Source organism: Thalassophryne amazonica, chromosome 1, assembly GCF_902500255.1.
Source record: "Thalassophryne amazonica chromosome 1, fThaAma1.1, whole genome shotgun sequence".
In the NCBI taxonomy this organism is placed as follows: Eukaryota; Metazoa; Chordata; class Actinopteri; order Batrachoidiformes; family Batrachoididae; genus Thalassophryne; species Thalassophryne amazonica.
In genome coordinates, this window is record NC_047103.1 from 40,170,552 (window position 1) to 40,193,142 (window position 22,591).

The 22,591-nt window shown below is 40.1% G+C and overlaps 2 protein-coding genes and 1 long non-coding RNA gene across 6 annotated transcripts in view; 2 read left to right on the top strand and 1 right to left on the bottom strand.

Moving 5' to 3' along the window:
* The window catches only part of acad11 (acyl-CoA dehydrogenase family, member 11), an 86,170-nt gene extending 85,550 nt beyond the window's left edge, over positions 1-620 (top strand). For both annotated transcript variants that reach the window (XM_034168515.1, XM_034168506.1), the window contains one exon: positions 1-620. In XM_034168515.1, coding sequence (XP_034024406.1) covers positions 1-106 — 106 coding nt within the window. In that variant the 3' untranslated portion in view covers positions 107-620.
* The window catches only part of u2surp (U2 snRNP-associated SURP domain containing), a 27,707-nt gene continuing 5,412 nt past the window's right edge, over positions 297-22,591 (bottom strand). Inside the window, exons 2-26 of one of the 3 annotated variants that reach the window (XM_034168487.1) lie at positions 19,678-19,776; positions 19,432-19,546; positions 19,172-19,296; positions 19,028-19,098; positions 17,383-17,471; positions 17,204-17,239; positions 17,011-17,093; positions 14,613-14,778; positions 14,291-14,502; positions 13,891-13,934; positions 9,694-9,798; positions 9,534-9,600; positions 8,848-9,011; positions 8,571-8,733; positions 8,396-8,475; positions 8,217-8,304; positions 7,990-8,127; positions 7,717-7,906; positions 7,544-7,624; positions 7,342-7,393; positions 6,972-7,116; positions 2,389-2,499; positions 2,185-2,303; positions 1,877-2,050; positions 297-789 (exon numbers count right to left, since the gene is read on the bottom strand). In XM_034168487.1, coding sequence (XP_034024378.1) covers positions 651-789; positions 1,877-2,050; positions 2,185-2,303; positions 2,389-2,499; positions 6,972-7,116; positions 7,342-7,393; positions 7,544-7,624; positions 7,717-7,906; positions 7,990-8,127; positions 8,217-8,304; positions 8,396-8,475; positions 8,571-8,733; positions 8,848-9,011; positions 9,534-9,600; positions 9,694-9,798; positions 13,891-13,934; positions 14,291-14,502; positions 14,613-14,778; positions 17,011-17,093; positions 17,204-17,239; positions 17,383-17,471; positions 19,028-19,098; positions 19,172-19,296; positions 19,432-19,546; positions 19,678-19,776 — 2,856 coding nt within the window. In that variant the 3' untranslated portion in view covers positions 297-650. Of the gene's footprint in view, positions 790-1,876; positions 2,075-2,184; positions 2,304-2,388; positions 2,500-6,971; positions 7,117-7,341; positions 7,394-7,543; positions 7,625-7,716; positions 7,907-7,989; positions 8,128-8,216; positions 8,305-8,395; positions 8,476-8,570; positions 8,734-8,847; positions 9,012-9,533; positions 9,601-9,693; positions 9,799-13,890; positions 13,935-14,290; positions 14,503-14,612; positions 14,779-17,010; positions 17,094-17,203; positions 17,240-17,382; positions 17,472-19,027; positions 19,099-19,171; positions 19,297-19,431; positions 19,547-19,677; positions 19,777-22,591 lie in introns of those variants that run through there. The other 2 variants (XM_034168479.1, XM_034168495.1) reach the window with 2 other exon arrangements.
* The window catches only part of LOC117508736, a 17,786-nt gene continuing 6,579 nt past the window's right edge, over positions 11,385-22,591 (top strand). Inside the window, exon 1 of the long non-coding RNA XR_004560183.1 lies at positions 11,385-11,717. This is a non-coding gene — a long non-coding RNA (uncharacterized LOC117508736). The remainder of the gene's footprint in view (positions 11,718-22,591) is intronic.

Sequence of the window (22,591 nt, forward strand, 5' to 3'; positions counted from 1 at the left end):
GTATGCAAGTGCACGGGGTCTGCGCATTGCGGACGGGCCAGACGAGGTGCACCTCTCCAGCATTGCTCATCTGGAACTGAGAGATCACCTCAAGAATAAACTGTAACTTCAGCGACACCATGTGGCCACAAAGTGACACTTATCCCTGGACTACTGGGTCACTCACTGTCACTCACTGACTGATCACTGAATTTAGTCAATGATTTCTAGCACATTTAATCACTGCATTCTAAACCTTTCTACCAAAGTACAGCAGATTTAAATAAAGAACTTCTAACTCTGTTACCACAAAGCTGGAAATAAGACACTTGTTTATTAAGGATTTTTTTTTTTTATGAACTACAAAAACAAAAAATGACAGCATGATAAGACTATTGTCATCACACTCTGTACAGGTGTGGCTTATGTCATGGAATAATTCCAGGGGGTGGGGAGGGTCATGACAAACGTTTTTGTTTTTACAATATAAAACATCAGTGGCCCCATCATTTGACATGGGATACTAACCCATGCAGTACCCTCCACTCTTCCTGTGTTGTACGTGACCGTTTAGGCAGACGACAGCTGCCACGTCACTCCATCACACATCGCAGAGAAAGACCAGGGACGAAGAGACAAACGAAAATGACTGGTTCAGAAGAGACGACGTGTCAGTGTTTGCTTTTCTTTGACTTTTTGTGAGAACGGTGAGGTGACCTCGATTTAGAGCGGGACTTCTTTGTTGATTTCTTGGGTGTCTTGGAGCGCGACCTCCTGGATCGTTTGGGTGTGCGTGGTGACGAGGGAGATCTGGGACAACAGAAAACAAAGACAAGAGTTATCAAGGAGATGACATATATGCCCTGTCCCCACACATCAGTAATACTAAATATGAATGAAATTGGTCAACTGATTCTTGAGATATCGTACTTGTTCTTTGTCTTTCGGCTGTTCTGTTAGGGGTCGCCACAGCAGATCAATCGTTTCCATCTCACCCTGTCCTCTGTATCTTCCTCTGTCACACCAACCACCTGCATGACCTCCCTCAGCACATCCATAAACCTCCTCTTTGGCCTCCCTCTTCTCCTCCTGCCTCCATCCTCAGCATCCTTCTCCCTATATACCCTAGGTCCCTCCTCTGCACATGTCCAAACCATCTCAATCTCGCCTCTATGACTTTGTCTCCAAACCGCCCCACCTGAGCTGTCTCTCTGATATGTTCATTCCTAATCTTGTCCATTCTCGTCACTCCCAAAGAGAACCGTCTCTAAACCGTACAACATAGCTGGTCTCACTACTGTCTTGTAAACTTTCTCCTTCACTCTTGCTGATATTCTTCGGTCACAAATCACTCCTGCCACCTTTCTCCACCCACTCCACCCTGCCTGCACTTTCTTCTTCACCTCTCTACCACACTCTCCATTACTTTGAACAGTTGACTCCAAGTATTTAAACTCATCTACTTTCACCACTTCTACTCCTTGTAACTGCACTATTCGACTGGGCTCCCTCCCATTCACACACGTACTCAGTCTTACACCTACTGACTTTCATTCCTCTTCTCTCCAGAGCATATCTCCACCTCTCCAGACTAGACTCAACTTGCTCTCTACTCTCACTACAGATCACAATGTCATCTGCAAACATCATAGTCCATGGGGACTCCTGTCTGATCTCATCCCTCAACCTGTCCATCACCATTATCCACCCATATTTCATACTGGTGGATTCAAAGTAAAGTTTGATTTTTTTTAAATTTCCTTTATACTGTGTTGAATTAACACTATAATTAAATTGATCGTTCTCCCGTGGCATTTTAAAAAGCGGGCCCTACCTATTCAGGGTCTAGATTTCTACATATTTGATGCACACAAAAGGGAAGGACAGCTTTCCTCACCTCTTGGAGGACTTTTTGCTGGCCCGTGGGGAGTCTTTATGCGAGGAGCGGGAGGACGTGTCTTTCGGGTACGAGCGGTCTGAGCGTTCAGATCTTTCTGAACGAGGCGAGGATGACCGCCCTCGTTTGTTGCTACTGCGTGTTGGGCTGGGTGACCCACTGTGACGCCGCTTCCTATCAACCGGAGGGGACAAATATCTGTCAGACAGGAAATTAATCCAGTTTATTATTAAAAAAAAAAAAAAAAAAAAAAAATTCTGAAATGACCTTCAGTGGCAAAGGTGCAACCTGCCAAATGGTTATGTCACCTTTCTTTTCTGGTGGGTGTGTCTTCTTTTTCTTTCTTCAAGTCCTTTAATCGTGCCTCAGCTTTTTCCTTCTCTTTCTTCTCCTCTTTCTCCCGTTCAAGTTTTTCCTTTTCTTTTTCCTGGAGCAGAAGGACAAACAAACCTCATCATGCTGAGGCCTGCATTTAAGTACCAACACACTATGAAACCTGATGCCTGCGTCACCTTTTGTAATAACTTGTCCCTGTAGTGCTCAACCTGTTCCTGGATACTCTGACCGGACTTCTTGGGTCTTTTTCCGGACTCCAGCTCATCCTGGAATTTCATGACTTTAACCTGTGGGAAGAATAAAAGAAAAATGATCAAAACATATCAGATGTGATGTATTTGGAATGTCCACCTTTAAGTGAGATTTTCAGTTCTCTGCATGAATTTTCATATTAATGATGTACAACCCCTGGCAAAAATTATGGAATCACCGGCCTCGGAGGATGTTTATTCAGTTGTTTAATTTTGTAGAAAAAAAAGAAGATCTCAGACATGACACAAAACTAAAGTCATTTCAAATGGCAATGTTCAGGCTTTAAGAAACACTATAAGAAATCAGGAAAAAACAATTGTGGCAGTCAGTAACGGTTACTTTTTTTTAGACCAAGCAGAGGGAAAAAAATATGGACTCACTCAATTCTGAGGAATAAATTATGGAATCACCCTGTAAATTTTCATCCCCAAAACTAACACCTGCATCAAATCAGATCTGCTCGTTAGTCTACATCTAAAAAGGAGTGATCACACCTTGGAGAGCTGTTGCACCAAGTAGACTGACATGAATCATGGCTCCAACACGAGAGATGTCAATTGAAACAAAGGAGAGGATTATCAAACTCTTAAAAGAGGGTAAATCATCACACAATGTTGCAAAAGATGTTGGTTGTTCACAGTCAGCTGTGTCTAAACTCTGGACCAAATACAAACATCATGGGAAGGTTGTTAAAGGCAAACATACTGGTAGACCAAGGAAGACATCAAAGCGTCAAGACAGAAAACTTAAAGCAATATGTCTCAAAAATGCACAACAAAACAAATGAGGAACGAATGGGAGGAAACTGGAGTCAACGTCTGTGACCGAACTGTAAGAAACCGCCTAAAGGAAATGGGATTTACATACAGAAAAGCTAAACGAAAGCCATCATTAACACCTAAACAGAAAAAAACAAGGTTACAATGGGCTAAGGAAAAGCAATTGTGGACTGTGGATATGACTGTGAACGTCATATTCAGTGATGAATCTCGAATCTGAATTGGGCAAGGTGATGATGCTGGAACTTTTGTTTGGTGCCGTTCCAATGAGATTCATAAAGATGACTGCCTGAAGAGAACATGTAAATTTCCACAGTCATTGATGATATGGGGCTACATGTCAGGTAAAGGCACTGGGGAGATGGCTGTCATTACATCATCAATAAATGCACAAGTTTACGTTGATATTTTGGACACTTTTCTTATCCCATCAATTGAAAGGCTGTTTGGGGATGATGAAATCATTTTTCAAGATGATAATGCATCTTGCCATAGAGCAAAAACTGTGAAAACATTCCTTGCAAAAAGACACATAGGGTTAATGTCATGGCCTGCAAATAGTCCGGATCTTAATCCAATTGAAAATCTTTGGTGGAAGTTGAAGAAAATGGTCCATGACAAGGCTCCAACCTGCAAAGCTGATCTGGCAACAGCAATCAGAGAAAGTTGGAGCCAGATTGATGAAGAGTACTGTTTGTCACTCATTACGTCCATGCCTCAGAGACTGCAAGCTGTTATAAAAGCCAGAGGTGGTGCAACAAAATACTAGTGATGTGTTGGAGCGTTCTTTTGTTTTTCATGATTCCATAATTTTTTCCTCAGAACTAAGTGATTCCATATTTTTTCCCCTCTGCTTGGTCTAAAAAAGTAACCGTTACTGCCACAATTTTTTCCCCTGATTTCTTATAGTGTTTCTTAAAGCCAGAAAGTTGCCATTTGAAATGACTAGTTTTGTGTCATGTCTGTGATCTGCTTTTTTTCTACAAAATTAAACAACTGAATGAACATCCTCCGAGGCTGGTGATTCCATAATTTTTGCCAGGGGTTGTACTTATTTGTGAACATTAAAAAAATAATTTTAGCAACATAGTACACTAAAATGGGGGGGGGGGGGGGGGGCCTTGACAAACAGGTCCAATTCCACTCCACCCCAAAGCCCTAACAGACTTAAGTTGTGTGCACGAGGCAGCAAGGTTTAAAAATAGTATAAACAGGAATACAATATCTTGTTCCCTTCACACAGTCCTGCTGTGTACTATCATGCATTCGGTGGACCTCGGCAGACCTATTTAAAAGATTGATCCATTGTAACCGGATATAGACAGTGGCGAGCACAGCTAACCAAAAGGTTAGCTTCGATAACCATTAATCCGCTAATTGTAAAGTTAACGTTTATGAAGCTGAACCGATAAATCCCCAGAAAATTTAGCGGAGGTTATAGATAAAAGCTAAACCGATAATTTTCAGTATTGACTTCAGTACACTGGCAGCTACTGACACGAGTCAGTGCTTCTGTCTCAGATCAGCCTTTTTTCAGCAAAAGAGACCTGGTGACCAGAGAGAAAGGAAGGACAAAAAAAAAACAAAAGATAATTTATCTTCGCACCATACAGACCTGTCTTCACCGACTGTACAATACATTGTACATAAGACAGACAACGCAGTAAACACAATAGCACACACAATAGACAGCAACAATATCACAGTAGCACAGCACAAGATAGACGGCACAGACATCTACAATAGCACTAATAACAATAACAAGCAGCAATACAATGGCAAACAGACTGGTCAGTGGGGCTTGCTGTTAAGGCCGCTACAGCTGCGGGGATCAGGCTCCTCTCGAAGCGAGCCCTCCTAAACTTCTGTATCTGCGCCCTGAAGGAAGTGGAATAATGAACTGGTGAAGTGGGTGAGTGGTGTCTTGTACTATAGAGTTTGCTATGCGAACAATGGATCTATTGTTCAATTCTGTGAAGTTGGGTGTGGGGAGCCCAATGATATCTGATGACTCTTGTTTCCTAACTTGTGAATTTCCTGAGAACTCTGTGCTTGATGTCACAATGCTATGGTCTGTGGGTAATTCCCTTCGCAAACGTCCACAGAAATGCCAACTTGCATAAAGTGAGCACAAAGGCCTAAAAATTTGTGCCTCGGGGCTCCTGTGTACTTGACAATTTGACAGTGGGATGGCCATAAGGTCTCAAAGTCAACGTAAACACACTTCAAAGTTTGTGAGCCTGTGAGGGCGGACATGGAGACTGGGCCACAGAGGGTAAGTGATGAACTGATGAAGGAGAGACTGCAGTCATTCTGATCAGTACGTTTTTACAAAATAGTCATTTCTGGTGTAATTAAACCGTTTCTGAAGCTACTTTAAAACCCAAATCTGTTTTTTTTTTTTTTTTTTTAATCTATGCTTCTGAAGAGGTTTGAATAGGACGTTAAACTATATTAAATTCTTTCTCCAAAACTTTCACTTCATCCAGTCTTGTCCCCCCGGCCGCTGTCACTATTAAACTTTTTCAATACCACAACAAATCTCTGCCAGAAACAGAAGCTGGACATGACTACAGACCAAATGGAACAAGGCACACAGATCCTGACTGCACTTTACATGGCTCAGGGCTGTGAAATTAAAATTGTGAAATCCGAGGAAAATTTGCAGGGGGTACAACTTAGTGGATATTTAAATGATCCTATTTTCCTTTTAATTGTAAACCAAATTATGCATTAACTCAGAACAATTAAACTACATGAAATTTATGAAGACTGAAAAGACTGTTACAGCATTTCAAAAACCACAGCTAAAGCTTGTAGAATATTTGGAAAATCATGGTAAAATATCAATAACATACCTTATAGTAAAAAGTCACATATTCTTGTGTAAATTCATGCAGCCTAAATCCATTCAAAGCCACAATGTCTTTTTTACAATGAAAGAAAGTCTAGATTAGTGAAAAAAGTAACAGTCTAAAATCCTGTTTGAACAGCAGAATGTTTATTTTCCAGGGAGAGGAAAATTCTTACTGTGTTTTCCTGAGAGGGCACAGTTCACTTTTCCTGTTTCTTTTATCTTTCAGGTGTGTTGATGAAGCCAGCGACAATTCCACAGATTCTTGTCCTTATAAGACTTTTTCAAACAGTCTTTCTCACCATCTTCTCTCTGTCCGACGTCGGTTCGTGACACAGACATGCTGCACAAATCTTCTTTTAAAAACTCGAAAGCTCTAAAAGTTTGGGATATCCACATGCTACGTTTAGCTTAAGCGTCGCACAGGAGCCACACAGCGGCGCCCCAGCAACCAACCAGTCCTGCTTTACGACAACTGTCGTAACAGCTACACTTTGAGTGGCATTTTTCCTCCGCGAAACTCTGTGGATCCGAGGAAACTGATTTGTATCTGTAACACACAGATCAGTGTCCGTGGACTTATAAAACTTACACGATGTCGTAAAAACAGAGAACGCTTTGCGATAAGCATTTTAAAAACTCAGTGATGATCACGATTAAAGAGTACATCACTAACAACCCCCCACCCCCCCCCCCCCCCCCCCCCCCCCCCCCCCCCCCCCCCCCCCCCAATATGATGAAATCCGCGGATCCACAGAGTTTTCACAGCCCTGATGGCTGTGTTCACACAGGTTTCCTCCCACCTTTGGGCCAGCAGACAAAGACCCCAAATGTGCACCGCAATGTACTGGCCGGTGTAAAAGTTGTGAGTTACCTCTATCTCTCTCAGCTTTGTGCGCTTCTCCTCATTCATTTCAGACATCTTGACTTTAACATCCGTGTCATCTCGGATGGGGTTGGAATAAGTCCGATTTTCCTCTGAGCGAGGGCTCCCGTCCTCGTCACTCTCCTCTTCGTCCCTTCACAAACAGAGGAACAAATGAAATGATTACCGAAATGACAACCGTTGCTGTCATTGTATTTGCTTTTAGGGTGAGAAAATCAATGTTATGCACTTTCCAAAAATATAATTTCAGCCTCCAGGACTAAGGGGGTGGAGCTAGGTTCTAACCAATTGTAAATATGTCACAGGGTCAATGAAAAGCTCTAAGATGATGTACAACACACAGAAAAGCACTACTCACCTTATATTTTCTTCTGGATGTTCAAAAGCCTCCCACTTTGAGGTCGTCACAGCTGAAGAGCAAACAAAAGACAACATCTGAGTTAACTGCAACCTGAACCGGCAGTTTGCGCTGCCATCCAGCTCAGTGGCAAAATACAGGCACATATTCAATTAAATAATATTTTAAAAGGCAACATTTTGTTAGCAGATAAAGATCTCACCTTGAGATGCCAACTCTGCCTCTTCCACCGCTTCCCATTTGGAGGGTGCCACCTTGAAAGTTGCTTCCTTGGACTGATCCACTGTTGTGACAAAAGACAGGAATTAAGTCTCTGCCTAAGAGAAAACATTAAAACAGTTATTTGCAAGTCCTGTTTGATCCTCCAGCACCCACATGGTACTCCATCTAGGTCATCGTCTATTTGCTTGATAGGAACACCGTCGAGGTCTTCCAAGGCAGCGCTGTCAATTGGCGCTCCGTCAATGGGCAGTGCATCAATAGGAATTCCATCCACGTCCTCCAGGGGAGTTCCATCGATGTACTCTACAATTGGGGCGCCGTCGATGTCTTCTGCGGGCTCAGGCTAAACCAAAGAGGACAAACGATAAGGAATTTATAAAGTATCCGGGTCATTCATTCGTCAACTCATCAGTGACAGTTACAGACCTCCACTACGGGGACAGCAGATTCTTTGTCTGCAGAGAGGTTAACTAGGCCCAGGAAGATGTTCTGAAGCTTGATGAGGAAGGCATCTGGATATACAGCCCAGTCCTCCCATGCCCGGAAACACGACATCACCCGTTGCTGCCAGAGAAGAAAACGAGGACAACTGAGTGATATGGGCAGGAAATTGAATCAAAGTGAGACTGTTGAGTTTACTGAGCATGTGATACCTTAAAGTTCTCACACTGAAGGTGGCCCTGAATTGTTTTGTACGTGGCGTTGAGGTCTGAGAAAATCTGGCAGAGCTTTGTCTCAAAACTATTGACAAGAGTTGTATGAATGGAAAACAGTGAATTTTAAAATAACAGAACTTTTAATATAATCAGAGTATGTGAACTATAAAACTTACTATTTCCTGTAGTAAGATGCATTCGCTACTTTGGCAGAAGAGTTGTAAAGCACATCGGAAACTAGATACAACCGTGCAATCTGAAACAAAGAATAAATCGTTTATATTTGATTGAACGACAAACCGCTCAAGTTTGTTAGAATTGTGTGTTGATGACACTGCTGGTCCAGCGTGCCTTTTTGGGAAGAGGGGTCTTGAGAATGGACAGAGACTCTGTGACGCATTCGACAATCTCTTCAGCAGCATCAGCGTGAGTGAGACAAAACAGCATGGCTTCTGCTATGTCACCTCTCCTGGGAGTCAATCCACGTAGAATCTCTTCAAATTTGTCTCGCTCTCTGCACAGAAGAAAGGTCAGATCAGTGAAATTTAATGAAAGGCTCACTGACAGCACAGTAGATTAAGTTTATACAATTTCTGACTTCTGTTGAAATGTTTGAGAATGGCCTTACTCTTCTTTCAAGCAGCCTTTCTTGTTGGCCTCCTCTTCTTCCACCTCTTCTTCACCGTCATCATACGGGCCGTGGAGGTAGGGGTTGAGAGGAGGAGGACGCCACAAAGAACCATTTTTAAACATCCTGAAGTCGTCTGTTCGCCATTTGGCAGGTGATTCACCCTGAACAAGTAATCACATCAAATAAGAAACCAAATCTACCAGGCTATGAATCTGATCAGACAAGACTGGAGCCCAATCGATATGGATTTTATGGGGGCAGATATGATTAAATATTAGGGAATTTTTAAAAATTATGATACCTATATACAAACAAGTGTTTATTTCTAAATAACTTTTACAAAATATAAGAGGAAAAATGTCAAACAGATTTATACAGAAATACAGCTGCCTTCACTTGGACTAGCAGTCTTCTCGTTTATTTTGGCCACGCCCACCTGGCGGCAGCATGACCACTTATCTCTTGTCACTGTAAAAGACCCACTCTGATTGAAAATGAGTGGCAGCTGGTCACTTTGCCTCCATTTCTGGTAGCTAATGTGAGGGGTCCCAGCCATGCAAAGTCTCATACCAATCGATACTAACCAACCGAAAATATCAGTTGGACTCTACACGAGATTATTAAAGACATCAAGTTACAAACATGCCACAGATTATTTGTAAATAAATTAGGTTTTATCATACCTGTAGTATGGTGTAGAGCTTCCACCTGTAGTATACATGTGCTGGGCTCTGGTTCTCAAATAGAAACCTGCAGCAACAAAGATCAAGAATCGTACCTCTGTTGTCAAATCACGACAATAATGATTATAAAAATAACACCGTGAAGTGCACTGGCACTCACCTGTACATGGGGTTGTTTATTTCTCTGTTCATGATCATGGCTTCAAACATTGGGCCTTCACGCACCACAAACTCGATCATTCGGTGGATGAGAGAGAGTAAATTCCTACAAGAAAGGCACAGTTAAAGCAAACAGATTCAGACTGGCTGGACTTTTCAGAACTACACAAATCCTGTCTAACCTTTAGGGCCCCATCTCAACGGCATGGCACAATGTGCCCATGTTCTTAAAGCTATCTAGAGGGTGCATAAATGCAAATGTGCGCAGTGGGAACAGAAAGGTTGGATTATCACCATCACCAATCAAAGGAGGGTTGTGAGCTAATCATTAATTCAACCAATCAGTGTAGCACCTGTCATCCTCTTTATACTGCTGTGGTATCAAGCGGATGCAAGTGAGGGATGTGAGAGAATCAATGGAGAGGAAATTCAACTCCAGAGGACTCGTATGTGAAGACAACACTGGAAGTTTCAATGACAGTTGGACTAACACGTATGCGAATATTGTTTCATCGAGTGAAGAGTGTTCACTGGCCATCGTGGATGGCTGCGCAAGTAAAATGCTTTTTCAACCTTTGAGATGGACCTAACGCAAATTCACAAATGAATGGAAGTACAGAGACGTGGGCTGCACTACTTTTTAATGTAAATGAAATGTTCAATCTTTACTGGACTCATGTCTTCGAGCACTAGGCTGCAGATTAGGTGAGCTTTTTTTTTTTTTTAAGGTTGGAACGTGTTATTAGTGTTTGTAATGTGCTGTATCAAAGCAAAGGTTGTTAAGCACATTAAAGATGCATTATCAGCAGTCTACATTTTTTTTATTTCAAACCATGTTTAAAGTTGAGACAACCTCTGGAAGCACAATCTCTGCCCATTCATCCACCCACCACAGGGAGAGAAAAGCAGCTTGCAAATATGGTACAAGCCAGAGTTATTAAACATTTGTTTGTTTTTTCCCCAATTAGCACTTTTATTGTGTTCATTTTTCAGTTCTGTTTCAGGGTCCTATGATGCACTGTAATAGTGCAACTGTGTGTTCAGTGTAGATCAATGAACCCACCATATGTAGCTGTCCGTCTATTGCGCCTTCTAACTTCAACAAATAGAGTATGCTGGAATTTAAACCAGGTTTTGCTCATCTATGGACAACATGAATGCAGAACTCTGCGCCTGGTCAAACATCAGCTTTAAACCAACATGCCCACATGAGTGCAAGTGTACCTGGCATTTTAAGAACGTAGACGCTAGATATGAAAATGACAACTGAGCCAGGTTAAAACAAACAATAAAATGAGTGCTGCGTGATGCGCCGTGTTGTGCCAAGTGGTAGATAGGGCCCTAAACATTGCTCTGTGGTTCAAAACACTGAAATGTTTCTCCACAAACATGATGCATTTTCAGCCAAATGTTGCAAAATGTCCCCATTTTATTTTTCTGTTTCATTCCAACTTTTAAGCAATTCCTATCAATTACAATTTATGAGCATGCGTGGAGCACTGGTGCCTACATCAGGTCATGAACAAAATTCCTCAGATTCTTGCCTTTTTACATCACAGCTGAGGAAGCACAGAACTGCCAGAAAATGTTTTCTAAAATCCTTATGTACACAAAAAGCTATTTTCCAGCAGAAATTAATTTTTGTTTTTGGCAAAACTAAGTTAACATGTCACGTGCTAATGTGTACATGCACACACTAAAAAAGGATTAGGGGCAACATATTTTGTGGAGAGACAACTGCTGATAGTGTTACATAAATTACAGTGGTGCCCGAAAGGTTGCGAACCCTTGAGCTATTACGCATCTAAATGTTGGAATGACTCATTAAAAGAAAAACAACAACAGTAACGATAATAATTCAGGCTTCTGTATATAAAAATTTATAAACTGATAAACTTTAAATACAGTGAAAATTAAATAAAAATACAAAAGTCAAAATGATGGGGTGCATAAGTAATGGAAAAAGTAAATCATCACTTTTACAGCCAGTTTTCTTCCATCAGGGTATGGATATCTGAAAATCCTGTATCAGAGGCCTACAGACCTTCAACTTCAGGCTTGGTTTGTCCTCTGACATGGACTATGTAGACAGGTGTGTGCCTTTCCAAACCATGTCCAATTAACTGAATTTACTGTAGGTGGACTCCAATTAAGCTGTAGAAACATCTCAAGGATGAGCAGTGGAAAGAGGATGTACCTAAGCTCAATGTGAGCTTCATGGCAAAGACTGTGAATACTTATGTACGTGTGATTTCTTTGTTGTTGTTTTTTATTCCTAATAAATTTGCAAAAATCTTGAAACTTTTTTCACTATGGGGTATTATGCGTAGAATTTTGAGGAAAAAAAGTTATTTAACCCATTTTGGAATAAGGCTGTAACATTAACAAAATGTGGAAAACGTGCAGCACCGTGAATACTTTCTGGATGCACTGTAGGCTTCTGTGGCTGTAAATTATGAAATTGTGCAGAGTACAAGTTTTGCATCACCACTCTCAGCCTCACTGTGGCGTGGAATCAAGGATTTTCATACAACAAAACAGATCTGGGCTTGCAGCTGCCATGTGCCTTGTGGCAAGCTGTAACTGAATTTTCAAGTTTTCTTTTAAAGAAAATCCTTCTCTGCTCCACTCCACCATGGTGTTGTCACTGGCGATGCACAATTTCTCCAATCACCGCTACAGAATTGTGTGACTTCTTCAGGGTTGTCTGGTTGTCTTTCCTCACAAGTCTCCTCCTTGCAGTCATTTATCATACAGTACCATAATGTTTATATTTCTTAATCATTTTTTAAATGAAGTTCAAGACATATTCAGTGGCTTGGAAACATTCATGCATTCAATTCCGGACTTGTTTGAAGAAAACTGGCTGCAAAAATGATGATTTACTTGTGTTGCACTTAAGGGTGCAACTACAGCTTTTTGTTTCATTTATGTCACATTGTAGAGATTAGCTTTCACTGTTCATTCAAAGAGCATCGGTTTAGAAATGTTTAGATATGGAAGCCTGATTTTTTTTTTTTTTTTTTAAATATGATGTCATTCCAACACTAAGAAGTGTAATAGGTCAAGGGTTCACAAATGTTTGGTCACCACTATAAGCAAAACTGCAGCTATGTTGCTGGAGAGTCTAAACATACATAAATGCTGCCAAGAATCTAGCCTTTTTGTAATCATAACTACAGCTACCGTAAGACATTTATAATATGAATGAATAAAAATAACTAAATTAAAGTTACCACTAAATGTGGAACCACTAAAGCTGTAGTTAAGAAAACAGGATTGAGACATTAAGACACTTATATTAATTGAAACATGTCTAAACAGTGCCTTTTGATACCCATTCTCATCACCTGACTCGTGAAGTGAGGAAGAACCAAAGCAGTATAGGATTGTTGGCCTAAATAAGCTAAACAGTTTTTCTACAGAATACAGTGCAAACATGATTAACTAGCGATACTGTATGCATTTCTGACAATTTAGGGAGCTTTACATAATGCAGAATGCAATTAATTAGCCTAAAGTGGCCAACAAGACAAAGGATGTCTTTCAATAGACAACACAGTTCACATTTACGTGTATTGGAGCTGATCGTACCAAAGGTGGGGTAAAATTCAGAATACTTTCCCAATCCATCATCTCATGATGCTTTTCAGGTCCCTCGCTGCTGCAGACAGTTCAACTTGTGCTGCTCACCAAGGCCAATGTCAAAGGTCGTACAGACTTGTAGTGGCAAGTTTAGATTTGATGGCAGGCGCCAGATTTACTGAGCGCCCGACAGTGACAGAGGCCAAGGGGGCAGACGGTCTGAGTGAGCAATGGTTACAGAGAGCGACTTCACAACTACAGATCTAGAATCAGCAGACTATGTATGTGGGGGAGAAAAGTATCATCATATCTGAGTAACAAATGATGTATGGAGTGAACTGTGATGGACTGGGACTCTAAACGGCACATAAAATAAGTAATGCTGTGCTACATAAAGTGAACATGAGTCATGGTGGAGTGTGAAAGTACAAAACGAACCTTTGTTGGTACCATGTGTGTTACCATGGAGACGTTATACATTTGTCAACCATTGCTCTCCCATACTGACCAGCCCCCTGTAGCATGCGGTGATCAACTGATCAAATGTTTAGCTTCATTGAGGGATGTTTGTTTTCTAAGTTTATACACCAATTAAAAAAAGAAAAACATGTACCTTTCTGTTGGGATAACCACTTTGACTATGGCTTGCGACAGAGTCTGTATATGAAGTCACATCAGATAATAAACATAGAATGTGAGTTATTGTTAAAAGGCAACAGGTAAAAAAATATTTTAAAATGCATTCAATGTGCAAATAAACAAGTTTCCTTTACTGCTGTCAGTTTTCTAAAAAGGCCACCCCCCCCCAATACTCTGCTCAATAATCACACTCTTTGCAACAAAGCATTTCTCACACACTAACATTTCACTGTACACACACACACACGCACTCGTAGTTTTATTCTTTCAACAGCATAAAAGCTACCACTTAGACTGCTCATTATAAAAGCTAAAATCTCAACAATATAATGCCATAACTCATGATATAGGCCTAGGTTGACATGCTGAGTTACCTTCTCAAACTCCTCCTTGTTTTTGGGTGGAGGAAGCAGGGGAGCATTGGGGTTCTTTAGCCTTTCCCGGGGCTGGGAGTTGAAGGGAAGGCCAGACGGAGGAGGAGGGAGTGTGTGCTCCATCATGGAAGGAGGGATATAGATGGGGTGGGGTGGAATGGGCACACCTTTGCCCCATCCTAATTTCATCTCAAAGTTCATAATCATCTTGCCTATGAAGAGATTTGGGGGAAAAAAATATTTAAAATGTACAAGAGATTAAGAGTTTAAATACCAGTCTCTTTTTCAGTGTAGTTCATATGAAGAGGTCAAATTTATTCACCATTTAAGTTCTTGAGTGCTCGCTCAGCATCCCTCCTGTTCATGAAAGCCACAAAGCCACAGTTCCTCTCCCGCGCCCTCTCCTCATCTGTCCTTGGCCACATGATCTTCACACTGGCCAGCGGGCCATACCGTCCAAACTCCTGACATAGCATCTCCTCATTCATCTAAACGTCATACAAGAAAACATAAAACAGCACCTTTGATGATCAGCAGCTCTTTTGCCGCCAGCCTCAGCAACTAGATCAAACCGGATGCTTTAGCTTTAACAAAGTGATGAGACGGGCAGTGAGAGATGGATTACTTCAGTGCCAAGTCATCCGGTTCTAAACATGTAAACACGAATTTGTGTGACATTCCAAAGAGGAATGAATTTATACAATAATCAAAAGTGAATTTTCTGAAGCTTTCATCAGAGCCAGGGCTTCCCATTTTAATATAATGCTGTGCAAAATGCTAAAACTCTGTTGTGTCTTTCAATGACAATTATCAGTGTCGTTAACTCTGAAAAATGACAGTATCACATCATCACTTCCAGTCTGCCCCTGCGGAGGACAATAATCCTACTATGGCGAGTGGCATGACTGTTTTTCTACTACGAATACAGGGGTTAAAATAGCACTGTCAGCCATTGCGAAAGTCAAGCTTCGGGGGAGGGGGGGGGGCACCTGTAATTTTTTTAGCAGCATCACAGACCACAGTTGAGACATGATCTGTCCCCTGTGTTTCAGCATGCATGTCAATCAGAGTAGCCTTTATTCACTAAGTATCTTCAAAATAATATAAAGAATTTGACTGGTTTGAACTGTACTCTCTGTACAAGCATGTATACATAAACACTAAACAATTCACAATAAAAAAATGTGCAAAGGAGAAACAGACCAACAGACTGAAGTTGTACATGAGTTATGATTTAGTCAGTTTTATGGCAAGTTAAACTGTTCAGTGTGATGGCCATTGTGATGAAAGAAACTGTTTGTCTCGTCGTTTTGACGTACAGAGCACATGTGAACTGCGGATTAATAGCAGAGCTTATATAGTAATGTGAAATACAGATGATTTATTGTCATGGATGAACTGTTTTTAAAGTAGTAACTGCGTAAAAGTCAATGCAGAGTTACAGTGACGTTTAAGCAGTCGTGACTGGAGAAAAAGGAGGCGCTGCAAATTCACATGAACGGAGCAGACAGTCCCTGCCACTTCTTGCTCCACTCGAAGCAGCCTGAGTGTCAACTTATGTCAGGTTCTAGCAAGTACAGAAATATTCACTGTGAAATATCAGCTGAGAGTTGAGAACAGATAAACGGTGAGTGTACACCGTGCATTCTTCATGTCATCCTGTACAGAGTGTCAGAAGCCCCGATCAGTGCTGGGAGTAGCTTAAAGTCCACTAACAGACATAAGAGTGATTGTTAGGGGAAAGTACAGCTTCAGAACTTTATAATCTGATTATTAATAATCAATTATGGAAAACCTATGGTTTTTGAACATTCAGTCATTTTCTGCTGCTTATACAGAGCCAGGTCATGATGGCAGCACACCAAGCAGCTCATCCCACACCGGTATAGTGCTCATAAAACATCAGACATCACCCTAACCTATCATTAGAGTGAGAATTTTGGATGATCTCAAACCTTAAGACTGACTATTCGGTGTGTTTAAGTATTTGATGACTTCCACAATTCTTCAATAAAGTTTTAAAATGCAAACCACTGAATGGGTTTCAGATTCATTTAGTCAATACTGATTAAATAAACTTGATTATGTTAGTTTGATAAAGTGCACCAATGTCAGATTTATGTCTTTTCTGAGTTGATTAAAGCAATTAATGAATCTCCTGTTTACGTTCAGGCTATAATTAAATGCTTCACATCCAAACTGTCCAGAAATGTTTAAACCATTTCATTAAAACACATTCAGAAATAAGGTCATAATGTGAATGTAGGACAAGATTAGAAAACTTTGATGGGGGAATTTGAATAACTAAATTCAAATTATTATAGCCTCTGACTCTTGGAAATAATACCAATACAATACTATTGTAATTCATAAATAAAGTATAATGACATTCATTCTTATTTTTGTTCTAAAAATACACTTGAAGCTACATACACACACACAGCAATTAAAAATGTTCTCATAAACCCCCTCCAATGCCTGCCTGGCAAACACCTTTAGTGTTCACTGTGGCAGCAAGAAACACTGTGCAGCTGTTCCTTTTTTCATTCTAATTTCTACTTTCTTCCTTAATGAAACCTCTGCACCATGTGAACGCTGCATAAAAGTTTGAATGAGTGTTCACAATGAGTGAACACTTTTAGAGTGTTCGCTGGAGAATTAAAACTGATTTTAACTCATCCCTGCCCACCCCTTATTTCACCTTGGGGTTAAAATCTCACCTGTGGATTAATGTTGCCAAGATACAAATTTGTAGTGGACGGGTCACCGACGTCGTGTGATCCTGGTGCACAATCATCCAAAACTGCAGAGACAAAGAACAGAGTAGAATTTCCTAATGCTGTCTGAAAGGACAAGACATGCTCTGATGCAAAATAAAAATATTCACAGCCACTGTATTTAAGTCAAAATTACCACTGGACGGACGGTTTCTTCTTGAAGAACCATCCGCTAAAAGAAGCAGAAAAGCAGTATAAATTTTGTTTCTGAACAAATGTGAAAAGAGGTGGGGGTGCGGAGCAAGGTGTGTAGGGCCGAGCCACTGTTTCAGATCGCGCGCGGTAACAGCAGTGGCATGTCTTACAGACACTTACATGATCTGCGTCCCTCCATGCCCGGGAGAGGTTCAAAACGACTGACGCGTCCTTTATTCTTGTGTCTCTCATCTCTCTCTTCTTGTATTCTGTAGGAAAAAGCATTCAGTGGTATATCTGTATATTTTGTTCATTGTCAGCTTGTCTGCAAAACATGCACTCTTCACGGTTGATCCTTGACATATATCATCACCAGAAAGATGACCGCTACAGCCAAAAATTTTCTTACCAGCATTTTTTTTTAGGGCCAGTGGTACAAACTGAAAAAACTCAAACTGTGACATGCATAGAGCAGAAAAATGCAAGACTCTCAGAAATGCAAAATCAGCAAGCAAAATAAAAAAAACTTCACATTTAAATAATAATAATAAATAAAGAGCTAAAATATTTTATTGTACAAAAATAAAATTCTGTAACCCAAGAGCTTAGCATCATTCATAGAACCCCCCCCCCCCCCCCCAAATTATCTCATCAGAGGATCCAGGGTTCTCCACATGAAATTATGTCTGAAAAGGAGGTGGGCCAATGCACCAGCATAGCCAATATCATGTATATCGGAATGTCTAATTTCATAAATAAATATATCACAAATACCTCACCTGATTGTGTCTACTTTTTGTCCTTTTCTCATTCATTAAATCTATTTCAGGTAGTTTAAAGTAATTTCAGGTGGACTGACTAACTTTCTTCTTCTTCAAAAAAAAAAGGGGGTGGACTGATGCTTGGCCCTGGGTCCTCCTCCCACGCCAGCGCATGCCAGCATTTTTAATACAGTCGGCATACGCTGGCTAAATTGTCAAGGTGGGACAGGGGTGTTAAACTTACCATAACAATGGTAAGTTTAACAATATTAAGCAATATTAGTACAATATTAAGTAATAATATTAATATTATATAAGTTTAACAATATTTGGGGTTCAACAACTGCTATAGATCCCAGCCAGACTGACTGTTTGCATTAATTTTGAAGGCTTGTACCCGAGCTTCCTTCTCATCCCTCTTCAGTCCACCTTGTCTCTCATCTGCCAATCTTAACTCCACTTGTTTCTGCCTTTTAGCCTGATGTGTGCCTTGGCTCCAATATTTTGGAGAAAAAATGTCTATATTCAGTTGACTGCCCTGCACAGTGCAGCTTTTTATGTGGACCATGCTTGCTTTCACTAACGTGCGTCCAATTCAATTAAACACCCGTGACTTAAATTTAAAAGGGCTTGCATGGCGTCAAAGACACAGAGGTGGACTCGCCTTTATAAGCAGCATCATAGTGCTGCTCAGAGAGGTGCAGATGCACCTAAATGATTTTTGATTTCAAAGTTAATATTTAGTGTTGGTTTTAATTATTTCGTCAGCATTACCCTTCACTGGTGTTACTTAAAAAAAATAAAATAAAATTCTGACTTGGGATGGGTGCTCGTTAGTCTGGCTGCCCGCCATGGTTATAGTACTATGCGGGAAACGCTGCTGATTCTTTATCAGTCTTAAGACATTCCAGCTCTCATAAACTTACAGGTGTGTCTGCAACAACTGAGCTGCCTCACATTAACAGAGTAGAGAGACATATACTGAGTTTAGGCTTTCAGATTATGTCTAGTTTCTACAACTGTCAAAGTGAAACACAATGACAGAGTTAAATATTGAAACTTACTGTTTAAGTTCTTCTTTGAAGAGCTCCAAGTTGCTTTTCTTCTTTTCCTTTTCATTACTTTTCTTCTGTGCCTGAAATGCACACAGGGATATGATATATTGGTTCAGAAAAAGGAATCACTATGATGACAGTTTAAATACTTACGTGTCTTTTGTCCAATGCTAAAAACTGAGGCGGAGTTTCTAACGGTAAGAAGCTTTTTGGTGGTGGCTCAAAACGTGACTTGGGTTTATACAGCTTGCCCTTCTTGTCATCAGAAGCTGCTTCCTCTGAAAAGCAAAGGAATAGGTTTGTTTGAAATCATATTTCAAGTGAGGGAGCTTGTGTTCTGTGCACAGAACACATAAATGTATTTGGAAATCAACTAAAGGGATAATGGAATAGACATATCAGAAATGCTATACCCTTTGATGCATTTGCAAGACCACCGCGGACAAACGCCTTGACTTTGCCTTCACCTCCTCCCTCAAAAGCAGCAAGAAACTCCTCGTAAATCTCAGCTGCTGCTCGCTCATCCTCCTGAACAGATAAACAGTATAAAATGATTACACAGTTCAAATTTAACATCTTTTAATCAATGTTGTTGTCCAGCACAAATAAAAGCACTGCTCATATCATGACTGTTTAAAGAAACTGCCCATACTACTTACTTTTTTCTTTATTTCATCCTGTTCCTTCTTGCTGAGCGTCCTCTTGGCAACTGCCATTTTTCCAATACTGAAAGACTTCAGTTTGCTCTCAAGCAACGCCTAAGATACAAATGACACATGGTTAGCCTTCAACAGACATTACATAGGCAAGACAAGCTCTCTAAAATTCAGTGCACATTTTAATCAGGTGCTCAGACAGCTGTCCCCTTCTGATTTATGGAAACTGAAAGGAGTTACACCATGTAAAATACAAGGGTAGGCTGAAAAGTTCTAAGGCTCACTATAATGCAGTTAATGCATTACTCCTTCATGGGGAGCCTTAGAACTTTTCAGCCTACCCTCATAGTTGTACTGACCTTTTACAGTTAAATAGTGATGGGGCATCATTTTAACCTCAACGTTCTCCAGCTATATTCCTGAGCAGGTAAAATCCGGGTTGTCCTGATCCAATTTCAAAGATTTTCAATGGGTCCAATATATATGTATTTTTTTTATTTATGACTGATCAGAATTTGCTTTATTAAACATGAGTCTCACCTCAATCTGTCTGCAGCCCATTTCAGAAGTGGCATGTCAACAGAGCTGATTGTCACTAATCTAGTCAATGCTTGCTAGCCCACCAGCAACGTGATGGCATGTTTCAAAAACATACAAACCCTGGCAAAAATTATGGAATCACCGGCCTCGGAGGATGTTCATTCAGTTGTTTAATTTTGTAGAAAAAAAGCAGATCACAGACATGACACAAAACTAAAGTCATTTCAAATGGCAACTTTCTGGCTTTAAGAAACACTATAAGAAATCAAGAAAAAAAGATTGTGGCAGTCAGTAACTGTTACCTTTTTAGACCAAGCAGAGGAAAAAAATATGGACTCACTCAATTCTGAGAAATAAATTATGGAATCACCCTGTAAATTTTCATCCCCAAAACTAACACCTGCATCAAATCACATCTGCTTGTTAGTCTTCATCTAAAAAGGAGTGATCACACCTTGGAGAGCTGTTGCACCAAGTGGACTGACATGAATCATGGCTCCAACACGAGAGATGTCAGTTGAAACAAAGGAGAGGATTATTAAACTCTTAAAAGAGGGTAAATCATCACGCAATGTTGCAAAAGATGTTGGTTGTTCACAGTCAGCTGTGTCTAAACTCTGGACCAAATACAAACAACATGGGAAGGTTGTTAAAGGCAAACATACTAGTAGACCAAGGAAGACATCAAAGCATCAAGACAGAAAACTTAAAGCAATATGTCTCAAAAATCAAAAATGCACAACAAACAAATGAGGAACGAATGGGAGGAAACTGGAGTCAACGTCTGTGACCGAACTGTAAGAAACCGCCTAAAGGAAATGGGATTTACATACAGAAAAGCTAAACGAAAGCCATCATTAACACCTAAACAGAAAAAAACAAGGTTACAATGGGCTAAAGAAAAGCAATCGTGAACTGTGGATGACTGGATGAAAGTCATATTCAGTGATGAATCTCGAATCTGCATTGGGCAAGGTGATGATGCTGGAACTTTTGTTTGGTGCCGTTCCAATGAGATTTATAAAGATGACTGCCTGAAGACAACATGTAAATTTCCACAGTCATTGATGATATGGGGCTGCATGTCATGTTACATCATCAATAAATGCACAAGTTTACGTTGATATTTTGGACACTTTTCTGATGTTTAAGGATGATGAAATCATTTTTCAAGAAGATAATGCATCTTGCCATAGAGCAAAAACTGTGAAAACATTCCTTGCAAAAAGACACATAGGGTCAATTTCATGACATAGGGTTAATGTCAACGAGCAGATGTGATTTGATGCAGGTGTTAGTTTTGGGATGGAAATTTACAGGGTGATTCCATAATTTCTTCCTCAGAATTGAGTGAGTCCATATTTTTTTCCTCTGCTTGGTCTAAAAAAGTAACCGTTACTGACTGTCACAATCTTTTTTTCTTGATTTCTTATAGTGTTTCTTAAAGCCAGAAAGTTGCCATTTGAAATGACTTTAGTTTTGTGTCATGTCTGTGATCTGCTTTTTTTTTTCTACAAAATTAAACAGAATGAACATCCTCTGAGGCCGGTGATTCCATAATTTTTGCCAGGGGTTGTATCTACCCCCTACTTCCCTAAAAAATTTGCACAAAGTCTATTTTGTAAGTGTAACAAATACCAATTTTTTATTTGTATCTGAACTCTTGTGTGCTCCAAGATACAGCTTCTGAGCAAGTTTGTGTCATGTCATACAACAGACTTTGGTAGAGAGACTGAGATGCTGGATTTCCAGCAGCAGCCAATTTCTTAAAAGGCAGACTAAAGATGGATATTGTTAGCAGCTTTTATGTTGTTGCTGTTCACCCCAATATTGGTACTAAACCAATAAACTGTTTGTTAAAGCAAATTTGAAGGTCAAATTTGACACAATATTAAAATCTTAAATACAGACAGAAATAACTCAAAAGATTTTCCCAACTTCACATAGTCAACAACACCAAACACCAATTACAATAATTTGACACTAAATAAGTTTGTAATCAACACTGTGTTAAAGAGGGCAAAGTGTGTGAGTAGTGACCTGACCAAGCACTAACATTTTAACATCTGAGACATAAATAATGATAATTTGAGTTAATGTGACTGACTAAAACAATCAAAAACCACTTAATACAAACAAAGATATTTGATCTAAATGTACAGAGTGCATAATACTGTTGAGGTGGAATACTACAATGTGTACTGTGATAATTGTATCCCGAGGCCTGTATTGAATTGTATTTTTTATTGTGATAGCATGAAAAATTAACTACTGCATGGAAGAAATAATGATCTCATGCAAAAGAATTATAAATGATTTTTTTAAAATACACAACTAGGAAACATAACATCAAGGATTACAAGTTAAATATTCACCT